General features: G+C 45.3%; 1 protein-coding gene across 4 annotated transcripts; it reads right to left on the bottom strand.

Annotated features, from left to right (window-relative positions):
* Positions 1-579: 579 nt before the first annotated feature.
* On the bottom strand, positions 580-6,409 carry SPHK1 (sphingosine kinase 1). Of its 4 annotated transcripts, none has more exons than XM_078155930.1 (6): positions 4,616-6,409; positions 3,013-4,231; positions 2,454-2,603; positions 2,215-2,309; positions 1,966-2,081; positions 580-1,640 (listed from the first exon to the last, which is right to left on the bottom strand). In XM_078155930.1, exons 2-6 carry the CDS (start codon positions 3,206-3,208, stop codon positions 836-838), a joined length of 1,362 nt encoding a protein of 453 aa, XP_078012056.1. In that variant the 5' UTR covers positions 3,209-4,231; positions 4,616-6,409; the 3' UTR covers positions 580-835. The 4 variants fall into 4 exon arrangements, with proteins under 4 accessions (XP_078012056.1, XP_078012057.1, XP_020858345.1 ...); XM_078155931.1 differs by having other exon boundaries at positions 3,013-4,042; XM_021002686.2 differs by lacking the exon at positions 3,013-4,231 and having other exon boundaries at positions 4,616-6,407.
* Between the last annotated feature and the right edge of the window lie 16,878 nt (positions 6,410-23,287).

The following is a 23,287-nucleotide window of genomic DNA, read 5'->3' as shown; positions in this document are numbered from 1 at the left end:
TCTATTTATATCTCCACTGGCTGGCATATGCGAGGGACTTTTAAAAAAGCTTATTGATGATGCTTCAGCCACATTCTTTGAGGCTTACCTGACTGATAGAGCTGGAATCCCCAACAAGCTTACACCTTTTCTGGTTATCAGTAAAAATGCTGTTTCCTCTACCTTGCATCTTCTAGAGCAAAGGTGTCGAACTCCTATAGAAACAGAGACCACTAAACTGTACATCAAGATCCCTTTGGGTGGCATATTGATTTTTAAAACCTCGTGCTAATATAATTTTTTTTAATTTTGTTAAATAGTTCCCAATTACATTTTGTGGTTTGGGCTGCACTCAAGTTTTGCCAGCCAAAGTTTGACACCTGTATTCTACAGCACTGAACTTAAAAGTTTATTCAAGTTTTATCATTGACCTTGGGCAAATAGCAAACTCAAGTTTGGTTTTTTCCTCATCTGCAAACAGAATAGCTCAAATGAACCTGGATTTTAAGCACTTTGTCACTGTAAAGCATCATGTAAAATATCATTTTTCCTAGGGCCAAGGTCCCACTTTTTCCTTATCCCCCAGAGATGGGACTAGGCAACCTGAAAAAGTCACTTTATTTAGATTTTGGTATGCTACCTCTGACCAATAGAGTTTGACTAACTCTGGTCTTGAAGTGAGGAAATCTTGAACATCTAATAGAGCCGATTTGCCTAATTTTGGAGTCCTGGAACTACCTAACCTGTGGAGGGTTTTCCTTTTCACTTAGGGGTAAGGCACTCCCTGTTTACAAAGCAGACTAGGACCCAGCATTGCAAGTCCGATGGTGGCCACAAGCCCTGCTTAGGGCCCTGTTTAAGAAGTGAACTCTGATGAAGCAGAGTCTTCTGAGCAGGGTAGAGGACTTGGCTCGGGACCAGGCTTTAGTTCTGGACAGCCACTAACCAACTGAAAACGTCCAGGGTGCACCTGGCCTTGGACAGCTTCACTGACCAGCTGCTCCCCGTCCACTGTAAGCATGCCCCTGGTGTCATGAGGTTCTAGGCGGAAGGCTACCACCGGCACATACACCAGATTAGGGCAGTCCAGATCCATGTGTGTACCCTTTTCCATGGCCATGAAAAGGCGAAGCAACGTAGCCCGGGGCACACCAGCTCGAAGGTAGAACAGATGTACAACCCCTCCACTTCCCCTAGCCATTGGTGCAGCAAACATCTCACTACCCAAGTGGGAATGCAGGAGAGCCAGCACCAAGACAAACTCGTGGTCAGGCACCACCGTCCAGTTTTCTGGCACCGGCTGCTCCAGAGGCACCAGGAGTGAATCCACAGGGCCTGGTTGGTCATGGTCCAAGGGAGGTCCGGCTGAGATTTTGGAAGAAGGTGCTCCAACTGGGAGATAGGATAATGTGCCATGATAGGTGCGCAGGGCAGCCAGGCGGAGGAATGTGCCCAGGGTAAATCGAATTTTTCCCAGGCACCTGTACTTTTCACTCTCCACGTCCACGTCTGCAACGAAGCCCCAGCCCAGGCTGAGCACAGAGAAAAGGCGGCTGCCTGAGGCTGTGTGTAAGGAAAGCAGGTTCATGGGAGAAAGTCCCCCGTGGCACAGCAACAGCGTACAATTGGTCAGTAGGTCTTCATTGGTCACCTGTTCATTGCTGGGAGGTGAAGGGAGAACATGAGCAAAGGCTGGAATCCTCATTCCCTGACTCCACTGGTCCCTTCCCTGGGGTTGGGCTAGAAGGAGTGTCATTGTCTGCAGCCAGCCTCCTGACAGATAGGAAGCCTTTGATTCGCTGGCCCTGCAGAGGGACTGGAGCAGATGGAGAGCTGAGGCTGGGAGCCTCAAGACTTAAAATGCCCTTCCGGGCATGTAAACCCTGGGGGGAACGGAGTTTGAGGGTACTTAAAAGTCAGCAAGCCAACAACTGGAAGGAGGGAGGTGTAGGAAGGGGAAATGGAGGCAAAATCCTGGCTGCTCACCCTGCATAATGGTTTACAGATGCAGCCAAAGCGTTGCCAGAGCCTGCTGGAAGGCTACAGAGAGGCTTCTGAATCGCTGTTTCCCAATCAGGTCGTTCCATGAGGCCGTTCACCACCTGAAAGTGCGAAGTCAGTATCTGCGGAGCCTCCCAACAGAACCTTCCCCTTAACACTAGCCACCTCCTAACAGCATCTATCTGCACCTAATCCTCTTCTCCACATCACCCCCAGCCATTGCCCATCACTCACCTCGTGCATCAGCCCATCTCCAGACATCACCACCAAGGCATCCCAGGAGGAAAGGTCCTCAGTCCTCACCAGCTCCCTCGCGTGGTTCCTCCGCTCTGAAGGGAGGAGGGAAGCAAGTAGTTCAGGTTCTTCTGCATTCCGATGCGGGACCCCAGTCACCATCACTCTGGCCCTAGGTTGCTGACCCAAGGTGGAAGGGGTTGGCAGAGCACCTGCCCCTGGGGGCACTTAGCGCTTACCAGTCTGTCGCAACTGGAAGGAGAAGCCAGCTTCCTGCAGCATGGGCTGCACTCTGTTCTGAAAGAGGTGCAGGGCCTTGCCGGTTCCTCCCCGGGGGTTCAGTAGCACCAGCACCCTGCAGGGCCTCGGCAGAAGTCTCCGTGGGTGCCCTGGAGAGAAGAGGAAAAGGGAAAGGACTGAGGCAAGAGCTTCTCCAAGGCGCCTGGAAACTGGAGCTGTCCATCACCTGGACCTATCCTGAGCTTGAATTACCCGGATTCCGTTGCGGCCTGGGGAACCATTTTGGAGATGTGGGTACTCCAGCTTTATGAACAAAGGAGGGAATGAAGCTGGAGGATGAACTAGAGGGAAAGAGCCCTGTTCGACACACCTCCGTTTTTGTTCCCTCTCAGTCTCTAGTTTGTTGGGAAAGTAACCCAAGGAAGGGAAGTTGGCACTCGGTTCTTCAATCCGACCTTTTCAGGCTTTGGTATTCTGGGCCCCTTCCACCATCACCACCCCCCCCCCCCCCCGTACTACCACTACCGCCACCATGTTCCTTCTTTGGCCCTCACGCACTTGTATGCGTGGCCTCTGCCCGAAACTCCCTCAAGCTCCGGAGTGCCAGCGAACGAGGCCCTATAGAAATGCAAGCCTTTCCGGCTGCCTCCGCCCCCAGCTCCTTATCGGCCTCTCCCAGACACCGGTGTCGAGGCTGCCATGGGGGCTCTCCTGCCCCGCCCCAAGTTAAGGGGTGAGGGGAAGCATGTTCCATCGCCAGGGGCTTGGAGCTAGGAGCTCCGTAGGGAGCAGAGGAACAGGAGCTTACACTGCTCCCTTCTCAGCCGAGGAAGGACTTGCGGTCGGCTGAGTCCAGTGTTTATTCCGAATGATGGAGGTAGAGAAGGAGGATCAGCAGAGCCTCTGGGAAGCTAGGCCCACCAGGATGGGGTGGGAGCGAGCACCGCCGCCGCCCCTCTGTAGCCTGCTGCTGTAGGGCACGAAGCTCTCGAGAAAAGAGGACTGGAGTTGGGGAGATTCTGCAATCCCAAGTGCGGGACACTCCTCCAATGATGCCACGTCCAGGTCCCCAGCACCTCTTTGCCGGCTTCTCTGGATCTCCAGAGAGGTATCTGGGTCTCCGGCCAGGGCTAAGAGAGGATGGGTGTGGTAGAGAATCAGGAATCCTTATAGTCCCTGCCTCCAGACCAATGTCAGCGTCAGAACTCCAGCCCTATCTGACCCGCTTCTTCTCACATCGGGCCTGGGGGCGGGGAGAAGGGGTCCCTGGGACCAGGTCGTCCTTCAATCGCTCAAAAGTCCCGGAACCCCGCCGGACATTGCGCAGTCACAAGATCCAGGACAGGGGATTCACACACCGGCCAAGTTGCCCGCTGCTTCCCACCTCCTCCCGGCTCGGGAAAAGTCTCGATAACGAGCTCGGCTTCAGACTTAGTTCCCCCGACCCCGGGCCTCTGGAGCTTGGCGGTGGGGGTTGGACCAACAGATGGATTCACGTGCTGGCCAGGGGGGTCGGGGTGGAAGCAGACCGCCTGTTCAACCCTGTCTTCTCCCGCCTGCCACCTTGTCTCCAGCTCCAGCTCCAACTCTGCAGGGAGGGAGACGAATGAAGTCCGTGCCCCAGTTCCCCTTGAGGCTGGGGAAAGGCGGATCCGAGAGGGAGGAAAGGTGGGGCCGCTCTGGCGGCCCTCCCCGGTCAGACCGGTTTGCCGCAGGAGGGGCGAAGGCTGTTTGCTTTGATGGCCTGAGCTTCACTCCCTAGGATCCAACCTGACGTCTGAATAAACAGGCGCTCTTTAGAGCAGTCCTATTTCACCAGCGCTCCTCCCTCCTGCCCCAACTTTTCCCCCAAGTTCTACCACTCGGCATGACTTGGTCAGCCGAGAGAAAGGCGTTCCGAGTATTCTTCCCCACCCCCCTGGTGGCTGGCCACGCCTCCGCACCCCAGCGCTCCCGGCTTACCCTCGGAGGGCGAAGATCCGGAATAGACTATTTACAGTACAGCATCTGCCCTGGGGCCATCAGACCCAGCATGTAGTGAGCCCATCCCCAGGAAGCAAAGCAAGTGACCTTCCCCCCAGAGTCGAAGCGCTAAGCTTCCAAGCCGGCCCGGCAGCCCGCTTAACTAGTCCTGCCTCTGGACTCCGGTTCCCCCTCTCACCATCCTGACTCGAGGGCATCCTCCTAGTCGGAGAGCTCCCGAATCTTCCCGGCAAACAGCTGGGTCCTCCTCAGGTTCTCTGCTGAAGCTCAGGGCACCCCCACGCCTTTCTGGTCCGAAGCTTGGGACACCCCCACGCGGCAGAGCCAGGGACGCCCTCCCCCTTGTGTCCGTAACGATCTCGTGCTCCTCCCGCGCTGCCGCTTCGGGCAGCAAAGCCGAGGGAAGTCACCGGCTGGGCGGGCAGTGTTTCAGCGGCGGGAGGAGTGACAGCTAACGCGGCCGGAGACGCGGCGTGTCGGGCGAGCTGCCCAGCCTGGGGGCTGAGGCCGAGGCAAGCGGAGGCCGAGGCAAGCGAAGTCCGAGCCGGAGGCGTGCATGCGCCGCTAGCCGGGCAGCTGCGTCAGCCTGGACCCAGGGCCCAAGGCAGAGGGGCTGAAAGAGCGTAAACTGCTCCCGCTGCACAACTTCAGGCAGGCGCTCAGAAGTCCGGCTCCAGCCTCCTAACGTGACTTCTGGGCTAGGGAAGCGGGAAGCCGGAGCGGGACATTGTACTGGGCGGGGAGGAGGGAGGAGGGCCGGGGGTGGAGTCCGAGCTGCGTCTGCTTGGATCTGGAGGCTCTCCAAGCACCGGGCGCAAGGAGCCGCTCAGCTCAGAGTTCCGTACTCCCTCTCCAGAGTCGGCTACATCACAGAGACTGCCTCCTTCAGAAAAATAACCCAGTGGCTTTGGCAGATGCCCACCGACCGCCGACCTGGGTCGCACTTTTCTCCACACCGCTGCTTGCTCCGCCCCCGACGGCTTCCGCGTAGAACTATTTTTAACCTTCTAGGCTGCTACCCTTCGAGTTACGGAGGCGAAACCGGGCTCTCCAGGAGGCAGGGCGGAGCAGTGCACCTGTAGGGAACCTGCTAGGGAGGCCGTAAGCCCCAAGCATCCAGGAGAACTGGACCCCACGGGAAGCCACCTGGGCTATGGAGTGGTAAGGATTAGTTTGGAACCAAGGAAGTAATTGCAACCCAGTCGGAAGGAATTTACTTACCCTGTATCCTGGAGCCCTCTGAATACATGTGGGGAATTGAGTGACAGTACTCTGGCAGAGAGAAGGAAGCCCTGGGCTGGAGAAATGGGGAAGGTGAGAAGGAGGAAGTGAGGGGAGACTACTGGAGGTGACTGATAGATAAGGCCTGGACCCATAAATAAAGCTTTCCTTTTCAAATTGCTACTAGATATAATGTCTATGAAGGCGAGAGCTGGGTCGTATCCAAACACCTCCTCTAGGGCCTCCCTAACAATGCTCTGCCTGAGAGAGTCTGATAATACGTGTTGAATTTAATTGAGATTTGCAAATTTGTCACCAGCATTTACTTACTGAGAACCTCAGCTTACAGAGCTACAAAAACGAAACAAACAAAAAAAGTCACTGTTCTCAACTAGTTTGCTGTCCAAAATAAAGATAAAACATAGACCGAATAAGAAAGCTATAAGCACAAAGAAAGGTACATGGACTCAATTAGTTTCAGCCTTAGGCACGGTGCTTTATTTGGGCAAAGTGGTGACGGGATGGATTGAAACCTGTTACTAAGTCAGGCTTTAGTGAATGGATCTAGGTGAAGCAAAAGTTAGCCAAGGGCCAGGGTCTATGAGACTACTACTACTAATCAAAGAAAGAGGATGGAGAAACGAGGGGAAAGGACCCATATGTTAGTCGACTAGGATTTATTAAGTGCCTGTTATATGCCAGGCACTATGCTAATTGCTGGGGATAGAAAGAAAGCCCTCCCCCCCCCAAAAAAAAGTCCATATTCGTTCAGACATCTCATTTCCCAAAAAGCTGCACTCATTTTGGACTCTGACTTCACCATGTCCCCAGTAAACTAATCTTTGGGAAACCTCTTCCTCTTAGAAGATCCAATCAGCCTTGAAACTCTCACTCGGCCAGTACCCTCTCTCTGCCCTTCTGAGTGAAGGGTGGAGCTGGGAACCCCTCAACATACATTTAAGGAGGGACGAAAGAAGAGACATCTCCTCAGACATTGACTCATTTCCTACTCAGATGCACTCATTTTGGAGTTCTTTGTCTTCTCAGGCTGCACGACTTACTTGACTTCTCCACTAGGCCACCGAGTGTCTCACCTCTCCCCACTGGCCCCTTCTGTTTTGTGTGTAATCTTCCACCATTAGATTGTAAACTCCCTGAAGGCAATGATTATCTTTTTCATACTTGTAGCCCCCAAGTTTAGCAATGCTTGACTATTATGACTAAGCACCTAATAGATGCTTAATAAATATTTATTGACTGAATCTCAGAGGAAGCCAGGGAAGCTAGAAAGTTGAATAAGGAGAGAAAGAGTGCCAGGTATGGGGGATAGCCTGGAGGCTGGATCACAGAATACAGGGGAGAGGGATAAGGTGTTAGAAGACAGGAAAGGTGGGAAAGGGCCAAGTTAGGAAGGGCTTTAAAAGCCAACCATCGTATTTTATGTTTCATCCTGGAAGTAACTGGGAGTTAGTTAAAATAGGGGGGTTGACTTGGTCAGAATTGTGCTTTAGGAAGATATATACAGAAATATTTATAACAGTTCTTTTCATAGTAGCCCAAAACTGGAAACTAAGGGAGTACCCATCTGTTGAGGAATAGCTAAACAAATTATGACATACAAATGTAAGGCAATATTATTGCAACATAAGAAATGGTAATAGGGAAAGTTTCAGAGGAAACTTTAAGAACTAATGCAGAGTGAAGTGAACATAACTAGAACATTTTATACAAAGACAACAGTATAAAGACAAAAGCAATTTTGAAAGCTTCAGAAACTCTGACTTCAATGACAAACCAGGATTCCAGAGGGAGATGAAGTATGATTACCCATTTCCTGCCAGTGAAAACAAGAATTTGTTACACTCTTATTAGGGCACTGTGCCAGATGCAATGCTAAGTGCTGAGAACACAAAGAAAGGCAGAAAACAGTCCCTGCTCTCAAGGAGCTCACAGTCTAACGGGAAAAACAACTTTACAAACAAGACATATACAGGACAGAGGGAAGGCACTATAAAACATACATTTTTAGACATAGCCAATGTGGGATTTGTCTTGTTTGACTATGCATGTTTGTTATGAGGGCTTTTTTTTAAATTGTTCGACTGGGAAAGGAAAGAGAAAATAAATTCTTGTTAGTCATACAGAGAGAGAGAGAGAGAGAGAGAGAGAGGAGGGAGGAAGGAAGGAAAGAAAGAAGGAAACAAGAAAAGAAAGCTAGACCCAGAAAATAGTAGAGGGGATTTTTTTAATAGACTACAATAAGAACAACGAAACTAAAGGCCTATCTATCTCAGACCTGGGGGGGGGGTGAGACTCACTGAAATGTAGTTCAATGAGAAATATGTTGACTTGGGTCTACTGTGTTCTGTGTTTTTGATAATTTTCTGTGAGAGTGAAATAAAGAATATGTTGTGTTTTTTGCTTTTTGTTTTTTGTTTTTTAAAAGTCAGTTTATAAAAGCCTGTTTTGAATCAGAGGCCTGGTGAGAAGAGGTCCTGCCACCATTGCAGCAGCCCACCTGATACCAACTCTCCCCCTACCCTCTACTCCACCACACTAGGGACACTTCATTCCTCCCTCTTAAAAAGATTGGCTCAGGGAAATCATAACTCGCCAAGGCCGCAAAACAAAGAACAATGCAGAGAAGCCAGTGTGAGGGATGAACCCAGAGAAAAACATCGAGGTCATTCTCTTATCTCTTAAATGCCTCACTATATATCTTTCTATCGGGGACTCCTAGCCTTGCCCTCCCAGGTGGCAGAAGCCCTGCCCCATTTCCTGACGCTAGAGAAACTTTGTGGGCTAAGGCCACCAGCAGTCTAACTATGCCCCCTCCACATTCTTTCAAAGAACTCAGCTTTCCCTGGGGGTAAGCACTGGTCCGAAAGTCAAGGACCAGGGCAGCTATGAAACGCCGAGGCCACTCACAGATCAAGAAGAAGGTAATAAAAGGAAGTGGGAGAACAAGGGTCCTTCCCACTAGTGGGGACCAGTGGGGACTGCTTCTTCCCGTGAAGGGGGGCCCCCTGCCCATGCTGCGTGGCTGCCCAGAATCAGCTGGCTCCGGGTCGGTGACTCAGCGACGTGCGGTGTGAGCTGGCCGGGAAACTCCAGAAAACAACCCATAAGGGACTGGAGTCTGAGCCCGGATCCTTCCCTCTCCTCCCCACCACCCACCCTCCCCCCAACCCCTTCAGTAAGCGCCCTTGGGCGAAACTGTAGCTAGGATGGTAGTGTTCCGGAGCGGCTCGGCCCTGGGTGGCGCGGGCTTTTTGCTCCCTGGGCAATTAGGTAGGCGCACAGTGGGTCTGGTAAGCTAATCCTCCCTCCAGCAGTCCACCCCCACTTCCACCCCTTCCCCCCGGACGCACGCCGAAAATGACCGGGTGCTGCCTCGAGACTGGGCGAAAGAAGACGCTTGGCTTGCGGGTTCGATTAGCCTACTGCCTACCGAGCTGCAGTGCCCTGGTCACGAGAATGATGACTCAGCAGTGGGGGAGGGGGAGGATGGTGAATGGGGTTAGGGGTGGGGTGGTCGAGTGGGACAGGCCCTGGGCACAGGGCCCAGTCGCATTCTTAGTCCCTTCCCCTGGCACGGGCGCTGCACCTGCTTGGGTCTCCCACGGGAGATGATATCAGGGCGCTGTCTCGGAGGATTCCAAAGGGCTGCTAGCAGCCAGCTCACTCCCTCTTAGGAAGGGCCTCTTTGGTTTTCCATGGCAATGGAGGACTGGGACAATGCAATGAGTGGGACGGGGAGGCAAAAAGAGGGACACCCCGGCCTCAGCCCCTAAATAGTCTGTGAGGACTCCTCCTTGCCAAGTGAGGGTTTCTTTCTTCTACCTCCACATAGAGCCTGCTGAGGAGATCTGGCACCTTAAGATGTCCTGTTGGGGGAGGGACAGGATGATGCCTATGGAAAAGATTTAATGATACTCCTACCCTCAGCATCTTTTCTTTGAGGAGCTCAAAAAAGAATCAGTGTATCTTAATGAAACCTCCTCAGATCTTGAAAAACTGTTGTTACTCCTAAGGTTTGATGTAGCAACGTGAGGCACAGAGAAAAGAAATAATTGACCTTGAGTCAGAAGTAACAAAAGTCCAGAGAAAGGGTCCGCCTCTCTCTTCCAGAGACTTAAAAGCTAGAATTCTTGTGTATGCATGGATGGTGAAACTGATAAAAAAAAAAAAGTGGACCAGGATTGTTTTTTAGGGACCAGTGAAGCTGGTTCCCTGTCGTAGAGTTGTTTCTCCATCTTGGAGAAAACAGATGAAGTTACTTCACGATTGTGTAATCTGGGGGACTATGCCCTGCCACGAGTTTTCCCCATCCTGAATCAGAAAAGGATCCTGTGGGAATAAGGTGAAGGGCAGAGCCCTCTAGCTATGACTACATAGGAGTACAATGGCTATGCTGTTCTCCACGGTCTCCAGTCCCTGCCCCCTTTACCTCCCCAGCCCTGGCATGACTGGCCCCTCATTCCTTCATTCCTGCCACTGCCCCCCCCATGCTCCTCCCGCACAGTCCAACTGGCTTCTTAGCTATTCTCCCAGTTGCTTTCTCATTTTCCTGAAACATTAAAAAACGAATTTTCAATTGTTGATATCTTTTGTTTTGACATCACTTTTATCTCCCAGTATATCCCCCTCCCCATCCTTTTTAACAAAGACTTTTCTGAAATTATTTTTAATATTTGCACAATCCCCTTCAATCAACCTCACAGAAAGGCAAGAAACGCTCAAGGTGGACAAGACTTCCCTCCACATATTGTAGGGCAGGAGACTAACTCAGTGATTCTCCCTAAGTTCCAAAGCCAATCACTAGCCAGTTTGAGAATAGATTTCAGAAGCCCTGAAATCCCAGACCAGAGTTGTACCTACAAGACCCCTTGCTAGACTAACAATCTGAACACCTCCCATCCCCAGCTGGCATCTTGGCTCCCTATTGACTTTTCAGGAGGACATATCTGATCTGAATCCTGCCGGAAAAGGGAAATCAAGTTAAATCCCTCACCAGCACTCAGTTGTGTATCCCAGAGCGTTTTCCCAGAATAATAAACCTTTGTATTTATGTCTAGTACCAGGCTTGTATTGGTGGGGAAGTCTGACTTGATCCTCAATACAAAACCTGGTTCTTAGGTATTACCTGTCCCACAAGGGAAAAGAAACTGGTCTTTCTCTCCTCACCCACCTCCTCTTTATCCCACGCCCTCCACCTGTGGACATCTACCTCCAGAAAGCACATCTGACCCCTATTCTTTCTAAAGGGAAACAAGAAAGGATTAACCCGATGTCAAGGTGGCATCCTTTTATGAGGAAAGGATTTCTTTGGTGCCTTTCCCTTTCCAGAATCTATCTTCTTTGGTGGATTTCATTCTTCCAAATTGCAACCCAGAAGAGATCCAATGGCCTCAGGCTCCTCATCTACCCTTTTGGACATGGTTCCAAAAGCTCTCCCGGTACTGGCATTGAGGTATCACTAGGCATAAGCTGTTTTTCTGTGACCTACACAATTTCACATGTCTCCTGGATTCCATTTGCATCCATTTACATGTTAAGTATTGGGCCAGATGTTAAGATGTGTATGTTACTTTATACAGTGTCCTGATTCCCAGGACATAAAGGCAGGCAAAAAAACCCCAAATTTAATGTAGAATTCTTCTTGTTAGCAAACATTTTTTAAGCACTTAAAAAAGGTAAAAAACAAACAAAAAAATGAGTCCCTGATCTTAAGGAGCTCACAGGCCAATGGCAGAGACAGTATACAAGCAACTAAATACAAACAAGATCAGTACAGGGTAAAGTGGAAATAATCTTATAGGAAAGACACTAAGATTAAGGAGCACTGGCGGAGGCTTCTTGCAGAAGGTTGGGGCTTTGCTGAGGCCTGAGAAAGCCCTTAATTTAGAAAGGCCAAAGTCATCTGCTGTATTCCTGGCTATCTTGGACAGTCATCTTGACTTTTGTCTTGCCACTAGACTTCAGTGACTCCGGAGGAGAGAGTGAGGCTGATGACTTTGCAAAGCTCTGCCTCACTTAAATCCAATTCAAGTGCAAGTCAAGACATCCCCCTCCTGATGTCATTGGTGCTCTTGGAAAAGGAAGGGTAAGCAACAATAACAACAGGACTTTCTGAGATTTGAAGGAAACCAGGGAGGTCAGGAGGCAAAAATGAAAAGGAGGAGAATTCCAGGCTATCCAGGGGAACAGCCAGAGAAAATGCCCAGAGTTGGGAGATGGAGTATCTTGTTTGTGGAACAGTGAATCGAAGAGGTATTTTTTTATACCTTAATACCTTTTTATACCTTAATCAAGAGTAAGGTACAAGAAAACTGGACAGATAGGAAGGGGCTAGGTTAAGAAGGGCTTTAAGAGTCAAACAGAGCACTTTATATTTGATCCTAGAGGTAATGGGGAACTATTGGCATTGGTTGAATAGGGGTTGACATGGTCAGACCTATGCTTTTTTGTTTGCAAAGGGAAAGAGCTGTCTCTGGTGTGTGTTTCTTTCCTTTGGGGGACTCCTGCTATTCTGTCTTCAGTATTTGACCCCAGCAGTGTGGGATGCCCACATCCTGCCCTTCCTCTGCTTACATGCCAATTGACCCACCACAGCCCCTTAGAGCAGTCCCAAGGATCCTTCAAGACCTCTGGTACCACCTCCTCCTCCAACTAAGGCCCTCAGAGTTCCTTCTTGGAATGCTAGACAGAACATTCTGCTACTTCTTCTAAGTTCTGATTAGACCTCTGTGTGTGTGTGTGTGTGTGTGTGTGTGTGTGTGTGTGTGTGTGTGTGTGTGTGTGTGTAGGACCTTAGTAGGTCTGAAGAGACTATGAAGAATGAGGGCTTGAGAGAAACTGAAGATCCTGTTTTCCCATCATAATTGAAGAGAGAGACAGATGATAGAGATGTCTTCTGAAAAGGATTCTTACAGAGGCTTTGTTATTCTGAGTAAACTAAATAGTGTGGAACCATTTTCAGAAGTGAAGTTATCTTCTGTTACAGTCATGGTTTAAGGTAACTCTAGCAGTTTTTCACAGCTTAAATATTATAAATAATTATGTATCTACTACTATTGATTTAATTATTAATAAACTATTCAATAACTAATATTTTTAATCATAGAACATCAAGGGATGTATATATATTTATATATACATGTATATATGTATATAAATATGTGGAGAGAGAGAGAGAGAGAGAGAGAGAGAGGAAATCACTTATGGGAAAAGTGGTTTCTCTAGTTTTATTAAATAATGTTTGATGAACTGAAATGGAGGGCTCTGAGCTTATTTGATTGAGATAGATGTTGAAATTTGACTAATTGATGTGGAGAGAATTATCCAAACATGCCCCTGGATTACCTTAGAGTTTCAGTTGATGAGATTAAATGTGGGAACAAGTCAAGTATCAGGCTGAGGGATGGAATTGTTAGACTTTGATAACCCTGTGACATGTATTTGAACCTAAAACTAATACTGGGGAGAAAAGCCATAGCTGTTAAGTCTAAAGCACTTTGCTAGCCAGCTCCCCTATGCATTTCAAAAGAACCCTAACTTTTGAGGGGATTGGGAGAGAGCCACTATGTGCATGTTTAGTAATCTAAAATGAGGGTTAAAACTGAGCATATGTGGGTGACAAAAATATACCACCATAGCAACCCAGCAGGAGTGTTAGTTCCTGTGAGGGTTACGAAGACTCTTACCAATAAATCAGAGACTTATTAGCAAAAAGAATAGTTCGTTTATTGGCTTTCTCGAGAAGCACCCAAAAGATGGTGCCGACTGAAGAGAGCGGAAGTGTGTTCAGCTCAGCAGTTTATATAGATCCTAACCACAATCCCCCCTCTCCCACCCACTGGCTCTTCTTCCCATTGGCTAGGTTTCGGAGCTCACAGTCTAAACTCGGAAACTTCTTCCCAGCACGAAGGACAAAAAGGGCGTGAAACAGGGAATGGTTTGCTTCAACAACTAGGGAGAGGGCCTGAGGAGGGATAGAATGCGGGTGAACAGGACGTGGCTCTGTCACCTGATCTACTGGTGACTGCTTTCTCAGCAAGGCAGCTTCTGAGAAATGTAGGGAGCGGTCAGCTACACTGAGGGGGCTTCACTATTTCAGCATTCCATTCAGTTCCTAACCTCCCTCATTTAACTCACCTGAGAGACATATAAGATACCTTCAAATACGTGACAGAGATAACATACAAACAAATATATACAAAGTAGGAAATAATTAACAGAGAGTAGGCAATAGAATTGAGGGGTTGGGAAAAGCTTCCTATAAAAGATGGAATTTTAGTTGGGACTTAAAGGAAGCCAGGGAAGTTAGCAGTCGAATTGAGGAGGGAGAGCATTCCAGGCATGGGGGACAGCCAGAGAGAATGCTGGGAGCTGAGAGATGGAGTGACTTGCTCCCTAATCACCTCACTATTCATATCAAGTGAGCCCTAAGGCAGGGTGTGCTTGCCAAAGGCATTCATCACCACTGAAAAGGAAATCCAGTGCAAAATCCAAGTCAAAGAGGAATTTCCTGTAGATGATGAGGTCAGGTTGTACAGATGTTCCTGTGTGTGGATGACTTTGTGCTAATTGGATCAGCAATTAGGACAATTCAACATTGGAACAATTGAACGACTCCTAAATGAGATCCATAATCACTCAAAAGACTCAACTATATACATAATAAGATCCAAATGGATAAAGAATGCTACCCGTTGTCCATGTGGTAAGGACAAACCACAGAATATGTCCATTAGTATGTATATCTCGGAGAGACAGTGCAAATAAAAAATAAGCTGGGGCCAGCATGAACAGGAAATTGAGGGCAGGCTCTAGAAAACTCTGCAGTATTTTTAATGACCCAGGCTTCTCCTTGAAACAGAGATTCATCTTTTTGACACCAATATTCTGTTTATAAGACATATAATAATAATAATTTCATTGACCAATTAAAGTGGAGAATCACACAAAAGACAAAGGAAAGTACGTGGTGAATGGGGACAAGCTTCCACACATCAAACATATAAAGATTGCGCCTGAAAAGGGATGTAAAGGATGTCATCAGATGAATGTAGATCTGGAAAAAAACAAAAAAAAGAGATGGCTTAGTCAAACCCTTGGTATTCCCGAAATGTTGCAAGGAATGATCCCAGCATATAAAGTACACTTCCTTTATGGCAAATTTATAAGAAGACATGGATGAAATCAATCAATCAATTGATAAACATTTATTAAGCACCTATTATGTTCTAGGTACCATACTAAGTGCTGAGGACACAAAAGACAGTCCCTGCCCTCAAGGAGCTTACGATCTAATGTGAGAGACAACATACACAAATATATACAAAGCAAACTATATACAGAAAAAGTAGGAAATCATTAACAGAGGATTGAGAAAGGCTTCCCATAAAAGGTGAGATTTTAGTTGGGATTTAAAGAAAGCCAGGGATGATAATAGATAGAACTGAGGAGAGAGAACATTCCAGGTACGGAAGGACAGCCAGAGAAAATGCTAGGAGATGAGAGATGGAATGTTGTTTGTTGAACAGCCAGGAGGCCAATGTCACTGGATGAGTACATGGTGGAGAATAAGGCACAAGGAAACTGGAAAGGTTAGGAGGGAGCTAAGTTATGAAGGGTTTGAATGCCAAACAAAACATTTCGTATTCGATTTTGGAGGCAACAGAGAACCACTGGAATTTATTGAGTTTTTTACTAACAAAAATTACAATCAAAACATTTAGTGTGTAGCAGCCAGGGTAGTAGGCTTCTAGGATACTAGGATGTTGATACAAACAATGAAACGGTCTCTATTCAAAAAGAGTTTAATTACAGGATGTGAAGGGATAAATGGGTGGAGACCTGTATTATTAAAGTGGATACTCACATCGATGAGGTTAATTCTCTCCCCCTCTGTTGTATCTATTAGCTTGTTGAAGGTGGGACTTTTCAGCTTTGTATTCACACCAATGTATACATCTCAAATGTACGGTGTATACATTGAACTTAGTAAGTATTACATAAGCATTTATTGAAGTGACTTGGTGGCTTTCCCTAGATGTGAGAAATTATGACAGTCATAAGATCGCAGGATTTAGAGCTGAAAAGAACCTTGGAATTAGTTAAACCTAGTTAAACCCCTTGTTTTATACATGAAAAAAATAAACTTCATAGAGTTCCAGTTACTCGTCCGAGATCATGCAGTTCAGTAGCATGCCCCAGGATTCCTTTTTCCACACTGGAGAAGGCACCAGAAATAATGACCTAGGGGGTACTGTGCTGGACTTGAATACAAGAAAAGCTGGGTTCATAACCGTAGTGAAAGCAATAGTTCAAGGCCCGACCTCATTCAGGCTAGGCTAGTTTTTCCTTAAAAGTTATTGATGATCCTTGAAATTTAATTGGTCCAGGGAACTGATGTCCTCAGTATGAAACCAGCTCATGAAGAATTCCTCCCTCAGACTTCTGACCAGTAGATCAACATGTCCAACACAGGGCCAGGTAAACTGTGCCCATGTGAATCAATAGTGTGTCCCTGCTGAATAAATAGCCTTTCCCTGCTATGGCAAAGTAAAACTCTATGGTTAACTGTTAGATGGTCTATGAATGTTTCATTCATTCCAATTCTGAACCTCAAACAGCATACTCGCCTGAATCAGATCCAATATACAACATCTCACCTCTCGTGCTTATGAGCCAGGATGTGTAATAGGCAAGTCATCTAACTTTTCTGAGCCTCAGTTTTCTCAGCTGCAAAATGGGGCTCATAATATGGCAGTTTCTATTTCACAGCATATTGCGAAGCTTTAGTAAGATGTCATAGATAAAGCCCTTTTGCAAGCTTTAAAGTGCTGTATGCATCACTGAGGGGCTCTTCACCTTACCTCAATTTTCCTTGGCTGCCATGCCCCCTCTCTTCCCCCCATCTGAGTTTCCTGTCCTTCAAGTCCCACCTCCTTCATGAAGGTGTTTCTGACAAGCCAGCCTACAGGGTTGCCTTCTTCTCTCATTCAACTGTAGGTGAGTTAAGGAGATGCCTACCCCAAGCATGTGAAGATCTCTCAGCAGAATAGATAAATGAGAACAATTTGTTCCAATGGCCATGAAGGTGGCTGAAGCAAATGCTGTGAAGCTCTTAGACCTTGGTCAGACATCAAAGATCCAAAGGTCATCTACTGCATCCCAGGCCATAGACAATTGTCATGATATTTGTCTTGCCACTGGGCTTTGATGACTCTGGAAAAGAGAGTGAGGCTGATTTGTTCAACTCTGCCTTACTCAAAGTCAAGACAGCACTTGTTTGCGACGTCATTGGTCTTAAAAAGGATTTTCTTCAAAAACAACAAAATATTATATAAGTTATTATTTCTGCTGCTTTTAGTTTTCTGTCTAAGTTCTTTGTTTGTTTTTGTTAGGCAATGGGGTTAAGTGACTTGCCCAGGGTCACACAGCTAGTAAGTGTTGCATGTCTGAGGCCACATTTGAACTCAGGTCCTCCTGACTCCAGGGCCAGTGCTCTATCCACTGTGCCACATAGCTGCCCCCTTCTGTCTAAGTTCTTAAACAAAAATCCAAAGGGCTGAGACTGGATTGATCTTATATGTAAGGCAGAATTGTTAAGTACTTGTAGAGTACAATGTGAAGAAATTGTACCAATGTGAAGAAATTGTACCAGATATCAGAAAAACACCCTTCCCAATATACGTTACCTAATAATATTATATATTATGTGACATGTATATATAAACAATATCCACAAGACACACAATGTTATTTATCTATATATGCTATAATATACAATAAAATATCTTCTATTCTGTTTGAGGGGATGGGGAAGATTTTAACATAATAGAATAATATTGGCAGAATGCTGAGATTTACAGCTGGAAGGGACCTTAAAGATCACTTAGTACAGTATTCTGATATACAGTTTCTACCTAGCGTACAACACGGGGAGGCCTCTTCAAGCTCCAGGTAACTCTGGGCCTTCCTTGCTCCACATCATAGTAGGCCTAGGAAAACCCCTCCAGGCTAAAGCCTTCCAATTAAATCCCAAGGAAGGCTTGTGGTCCAGAAATTTGAATGCCTTTCAAAATCTAAGGACTGGCAGGATGCTTCATTTTGTTGTACTACAGTTTCTAATCCTGCACCAAAGTTCTCTTTTGAGGGCTCACGATGGCTTACAGTTAACCCTGGATCCTTAAGGAATATGCCTGAAGATGTTTTTCATCCCTTATTTTGAAAGAGAACCAATGACATCATGGGGTGATGTCCCGACTCGCTCACGAATTGGATTTAAGTGAGGCAGAGTTGGACAAAGTAGTTAGCCTCACTCTCTCTTCCAGAATCATCAAAGTCCAGTGGCAAAACAAATGTCAGGTTGACTGGGGGCAGCCTGGGATGCAGTGGATGGCCTTAGAGTCTGCTCTAAATGCTCCAGGACCTGCTTCAGCCCCCTTCATGGCCATTGGAACAAATTGTTCTCATCCACCCATTCTGCCTGGGGAAGTTTCACATGCTTGGAGTAGACATTCCTCTGATTTACCAATGTATACCTATCAGTTACCCTCAACCTGTTTTAGCCCATAGAGCTTCTTGGAGCCACTGATGAGAGTCGGGTGAAGGTGAATGAGCAGCCCTGAAAAAGGATCAGCAAGCTCTCATATTAGAGGTGCTAATCCTCCCCGAACACCCCATACACCTTGTTCCTGAAGATACCAAGCTCTAGAAGCTAGTACCAAGAAGCCTCACCAAGAACTATAAGTCTATGTACCAACAGATGCTGAGTGAAGTGAGCAGAACCAAGAAAATGCTGTACACAGTAACAGCCCAAGTTGTTCAATGACTGATTTTTGATGACTTAGCTCTTCTCAGCAATGCAAGGATCTAAGACATCTCCAAAGGTCTCATGATGGAAAATGTTATCCACATCCAAAGAAAGAACTGTGGAGTTTGAATGCATATCGAAGCATACTGTTTGCTATTTTTTCCTTCTGTTTTGTTTTGTTTCCTCTTTCTTGTGGTTCCTCCTATTAGTTCTAATTCTTCCTTACAACATGACTAATGTGAAAATATGTTTAATAGGAATGTAAAAAAAAAAACAGAGAACTATAAGTCTATCTGCCAAGGGCCAGTCTAACTGACTTCAAAAAGGCTTATCTTCAAAAGTTATCTACGCAGGCAGTACATTTTTAAAAAATGATCATTAATGAAATAAGGAAGGATTTCAATCTATGTTGATGGAGGGTAGCCCTATACTGATGAAGTCACGGATAAAGGATAAACATTTTACGTGCCAGATACTGTGCTAAACACCAGGGATACAGATAATAATAATAATAAAAAAAGACCTTGCCCTCAAGGAGCTTATAATATAAAGAGGGGACACAGCACATAAAAGGAAACAGGAAAGGGAAGGGGGACTAGGGGGTACCCAGTGGGAGAATCTTATTCTGTTGAAACCAGGCAGAGCATCTGATCTCTTCTGCATATTTTATTGATGGTTTTTGGAATCAGTATCATTACTCCGCCACTTCACCCCCCTCAAGAAATCCTCCCCATTTCAAAAAATAAAATAAAATTTTTCTTTTCTAACTAATAAGCAGAGTCAAGCAAAACAAATCTACACATTGACCATGTCTGAAAAGATGCCTCATTCTGCAGCTCTATTCTGTCACTTCTCTGCCAGGCTACAGGAAGCATGAATCATCACTAGTCTTTGGGAGACCTGAATGGTCATTGCATTAATCATTGTTCTTAAGTCTTTCATGGTTGTTTTCCTTCACAGTGTGGGAGTTATTGTTCTCATTTCATACAGGTCATCACAGTTCTTTCTGAATCTTCCCTTTAATCATTTCTTACATCTCAATAATATTTCATTGCATTCATATGCTATAAGTTGTCCAGCCACTTCTTATTTGATGGAAAGCCATCAATTTGTTACCAGATTTTTGTTTTGTTTTGTTTTTTGCTATAACAAAGAGTGCTACTATATATATATTTTTTGCATATGAGTCCTTTCCTCCTTTCTTTGATCTCTTAGGTTAGAAGCTTATTAATGCTATCACTAGGTCAAAAGGTATGTATAGTTTAATGACTTTTAGAGTATACTGTTGTTGTTGGGTTATTTTCAGTAGCGTCCAACTCTCTGATGCAATTTGGGTTTTTTTTGGCAAAGATGCTGGAGTGGTTTGCTGTTTCCTTCTCCAGCTCATTTTATAGAAAAAGAACCGAGGTAAACAGAGTTAAGTGACTTGTCCAGGATCACACAGCTAGTGTCTGAAGCTGACTTTGAACTTGGGTCCTCCTGACTTCAGGGACAGCACTCCATCCACTAGACCACTTAGCTACCTTTTAAGAGTATAGTTCCAAATTACTTTCCATGGGGTAGCTAGGCGGCTCGATGGATAGAGCTCTGGCCCTGGAATCAGGAGGACCTGAGTTCAAATCTGGCATCAGACACTTACTAGCTGTGTGATCTGGGCAAGTCACTTAACCCCATTGCCTAGCCAAAAAGCTTAAAAAAAAAAGTTACTTTCCAAAATGGTTATATCAATTCATAGCTCTATCAGTAGTGCATTAGTGTACTTCTCACACTGCCCTTACAACAATCATCATTTTTATTTTTTGTCTCTTTGTCAGTCTGATGGGTATAAAGTAGAACCTCAGGTTGTTTTAATTTTAATTTCTCTTGGGTTTTTTTTTAAGTGATTTAGAACAGGGCTTCTTAAACTTTTTCCACTCACGACGCTTTTTCGCCCAAGAAATTTTTATGCGGCCCTGGATATACAGGTATATGAAATTGGTATACAAATCAAACATTTACTGATAATAAATCATAAATAAATTTATTTTAAAACAAATTCTTTGGCATACATATAATTTACCATTTATTAAAGACAAAAGCAAATTTGCGTCCTAATGTGCTAATTTTTACATGAAGAATTAAATCTTGGTGGAATATTTGATACTACCAGACATAGATCATCTTCAGTGTTTTTCAGAATTGATTGGTATTTTGATTTATAATCATCAATGCTAAGAATGCCACTTTACATAAATACGTAGTACAAAATGGCAGAAGTATGTTTAGGGCCATTTCAGAAATTATTGGAAATTCTGTCCTCATCCCAAGTCAAAATTCATTTAACAGTTTTGTATGTACAGTAAAAACACTGCAGCGTTAGGTGGCATGGTGTGACAGCATGCTCAATGCAAAGTGCACATGTTGTGTGTTCAGAACCAAGGCTACTGTGAAGTTGCACGATGCAACATGGGCAAGCAATACCTGAAACACCTCGGATTCATTATGCATTTGATTTTGAATTAATTTTTAGTTGTTGCACGTTCAGAAGCCTTTTACTGTTGCCAAATTTTTCACAACCTTCACATTTAGTTATGAGACTCCATGTGGGATCATGACCCATAGTTTAAGAAGCACTGATTAAGAACATTTTTTTCACCTGGTTTCCTCTTTGGAGAGTTGCCTATTCATATTCCTTGACCATAAATAAAATATTTGTTTATTTTGAGACTGAGTCGCTATATCTCACTCAGGCTGGAAGTGTAGCAGCCCCTCAAGGGCTGATTCCACTACTGACTGGCATGGAAAGGAATGAAGGAAAACAGGAAACAAGCATTTATCAAGTTTCTATATGTGCCAGGCACTTTACAAATATTGTCACATATGATCCTCACAAAAACCCTGGAAAGTGGATGCTATTATTATCTCCATTTTGCAGGTGAGGAAACTGAGTCAGGGGTGAAGTGACTTGCCCAGGGACATATACCTCTAAAGTGTCTGGGGCTGGATTTGACTCAGGTCTTTCTGACTCCAGGTCCAGTTCTGTAACCACAGTGTCCCCTAGCTATAGCTCTTTTGGTTTTGTTTTTGGAGGCAGTTGGAGTTAAGGACTCGCCCAGGGTCACACAGCTAGTATATGTCTGAGGCTGACTTTGAACTCAAGTGCTCCTGACTCTGGGGCTGGTGTTGTATCCACTGCAGTCACCTAGCTGCTAGAGCTATTTGGAAGTTATTGTGGAATATGGTTTGAGAAACCTAATTTTTGCCAAATTGCTTTCCATCTCTCCCAGTTTCTGTTTAATATTGAGCCCTTACCAGAATCCTTGGATGTACTAAACACTATGTTAGTATGTTCATCTACTTTTGAGTCTTGTGCACTTAATTTGTTCCACTGATTAACTTTTCTATTTAAAAAGATTTTTTTTTTGGCTAGGCAATGGGGGTAAGTGATTTGCCCAGGGTCACACAGCTAGTGAGTGTTATGTGTCTGAGGCCAGATTTGAACTCAGGTGCTCCTGACTCCAGGGCCGGTGTTCTATCCACTGCACCATCTAGCTGCACCAGCTTTTCTATTTTTTAACCAGTACAAAATAGATTTGGTGAATACTACTTTGTAGTGTAGGCTGAGATCTGGTACTGCTAGATGGCTCATCTGGGTCTGGAGTTAGGAAGGCCTCAGTTCAAATCCAGCCTCAGACACTTAATAGCTGTGTGATCCTGGGCAAGTCACTCTGTTTGCCTTAATCCACTGGAGAAGAAAATGGCAGACCACTCCAGTGTCTTTGCCAATAAAACCTCATGGTACATGGAATCACGAAGGGCTGGACACAATTGAACAACAACAACAGCACAGCTAGTTATCCTATCCTTTTTTGTTTGCTTGTTCATTATTTCCCTTGAGATTCTTGTTTTCCACATTAATTTTATTATTATTTTTCTAGTTCCATAAAATGGCATTTTACTAATTTGGTATGCACTGAATTTATAAATTAACAAGTAATATCATTAAAAAAAATTATACTGACATAGCCCTACCAATGAGCACTAAATATCTCTCCAATTATTTGTCTTTAATACTATTCAAAATCCCCCTAGCATTTCTTTATCAAAGATAATGCTAGCTTTTAGTTATAAAATAGATATTTTTGGAAACAATTTTTACAACCAATGTCTCTGATAAAGGCCTCATTTCTAAAATATATAGAGAACTGAGTCAAATTTATAAGAATAAAAGTCATTCCCCAATTGATAAATATTCACAGGATATGAACAGTTTTCAAATGAAGAAATTAAAGCTGTCTATAGTCATATGAAAAACTGCTCTAAAATCACTGTGGATTGGAGAAATGCAGATTAAAACAACTCTGAGGTACCACATCACACCTATCAGATTGGCTAACATGACAAAACAGGAAAACGAGAAATGCTGGAGAAGATGTGGGAAAATTGGAACACTGATGCATTGTTGGTGGAGTTGTGGACTGATCCAATCATTCCGGAGAGCAGTTTGGAACTATGCCCAAAGGGCTATAAAACTGTGAGACAGCAATACCACTTCTAGGTCTGTATCCCAAAGAGATCATACAAATGGAAAATGACCCACGTGTACAAAAATATTTATAGCAGCTCTTTCTGAGGTGGCAAAGAATTGGAAATCGAGGGGATGCCCATCAATTGGGGAATGGCTGAACAAGTTGTGGTATATGAATGTAATGGGATACTATTGTGCTATAAGAAATGATGAGCAAGTGGACTTCAGAAAAACCTGGAGAGACATATATGAACTGATGCTGAGTGAAGTGAGCAGAACCAGAAGGACATTGTACA

The sequence above is a fragment of the Phascolarctos cinereus genome, unplaced genomic scaffold (assembly GCF_003287225.1).
Source record: "Phascolarctos cinereus isolate Bilbo 61053 unplaced genomic scaffold, phaCin_HiC Scaffold_5;HRSCAF=322, whole genome shotgun sequence".
NCBI lineage: Eukaryota > Metazoa > Chordata > Mammalia > Diprotodontia > Phascolarctidae > Phascolarctos > Phascolarctos cinereus.
This window is presented reverse-complemented; position numbering and strand designations above follow the sequence as displayed.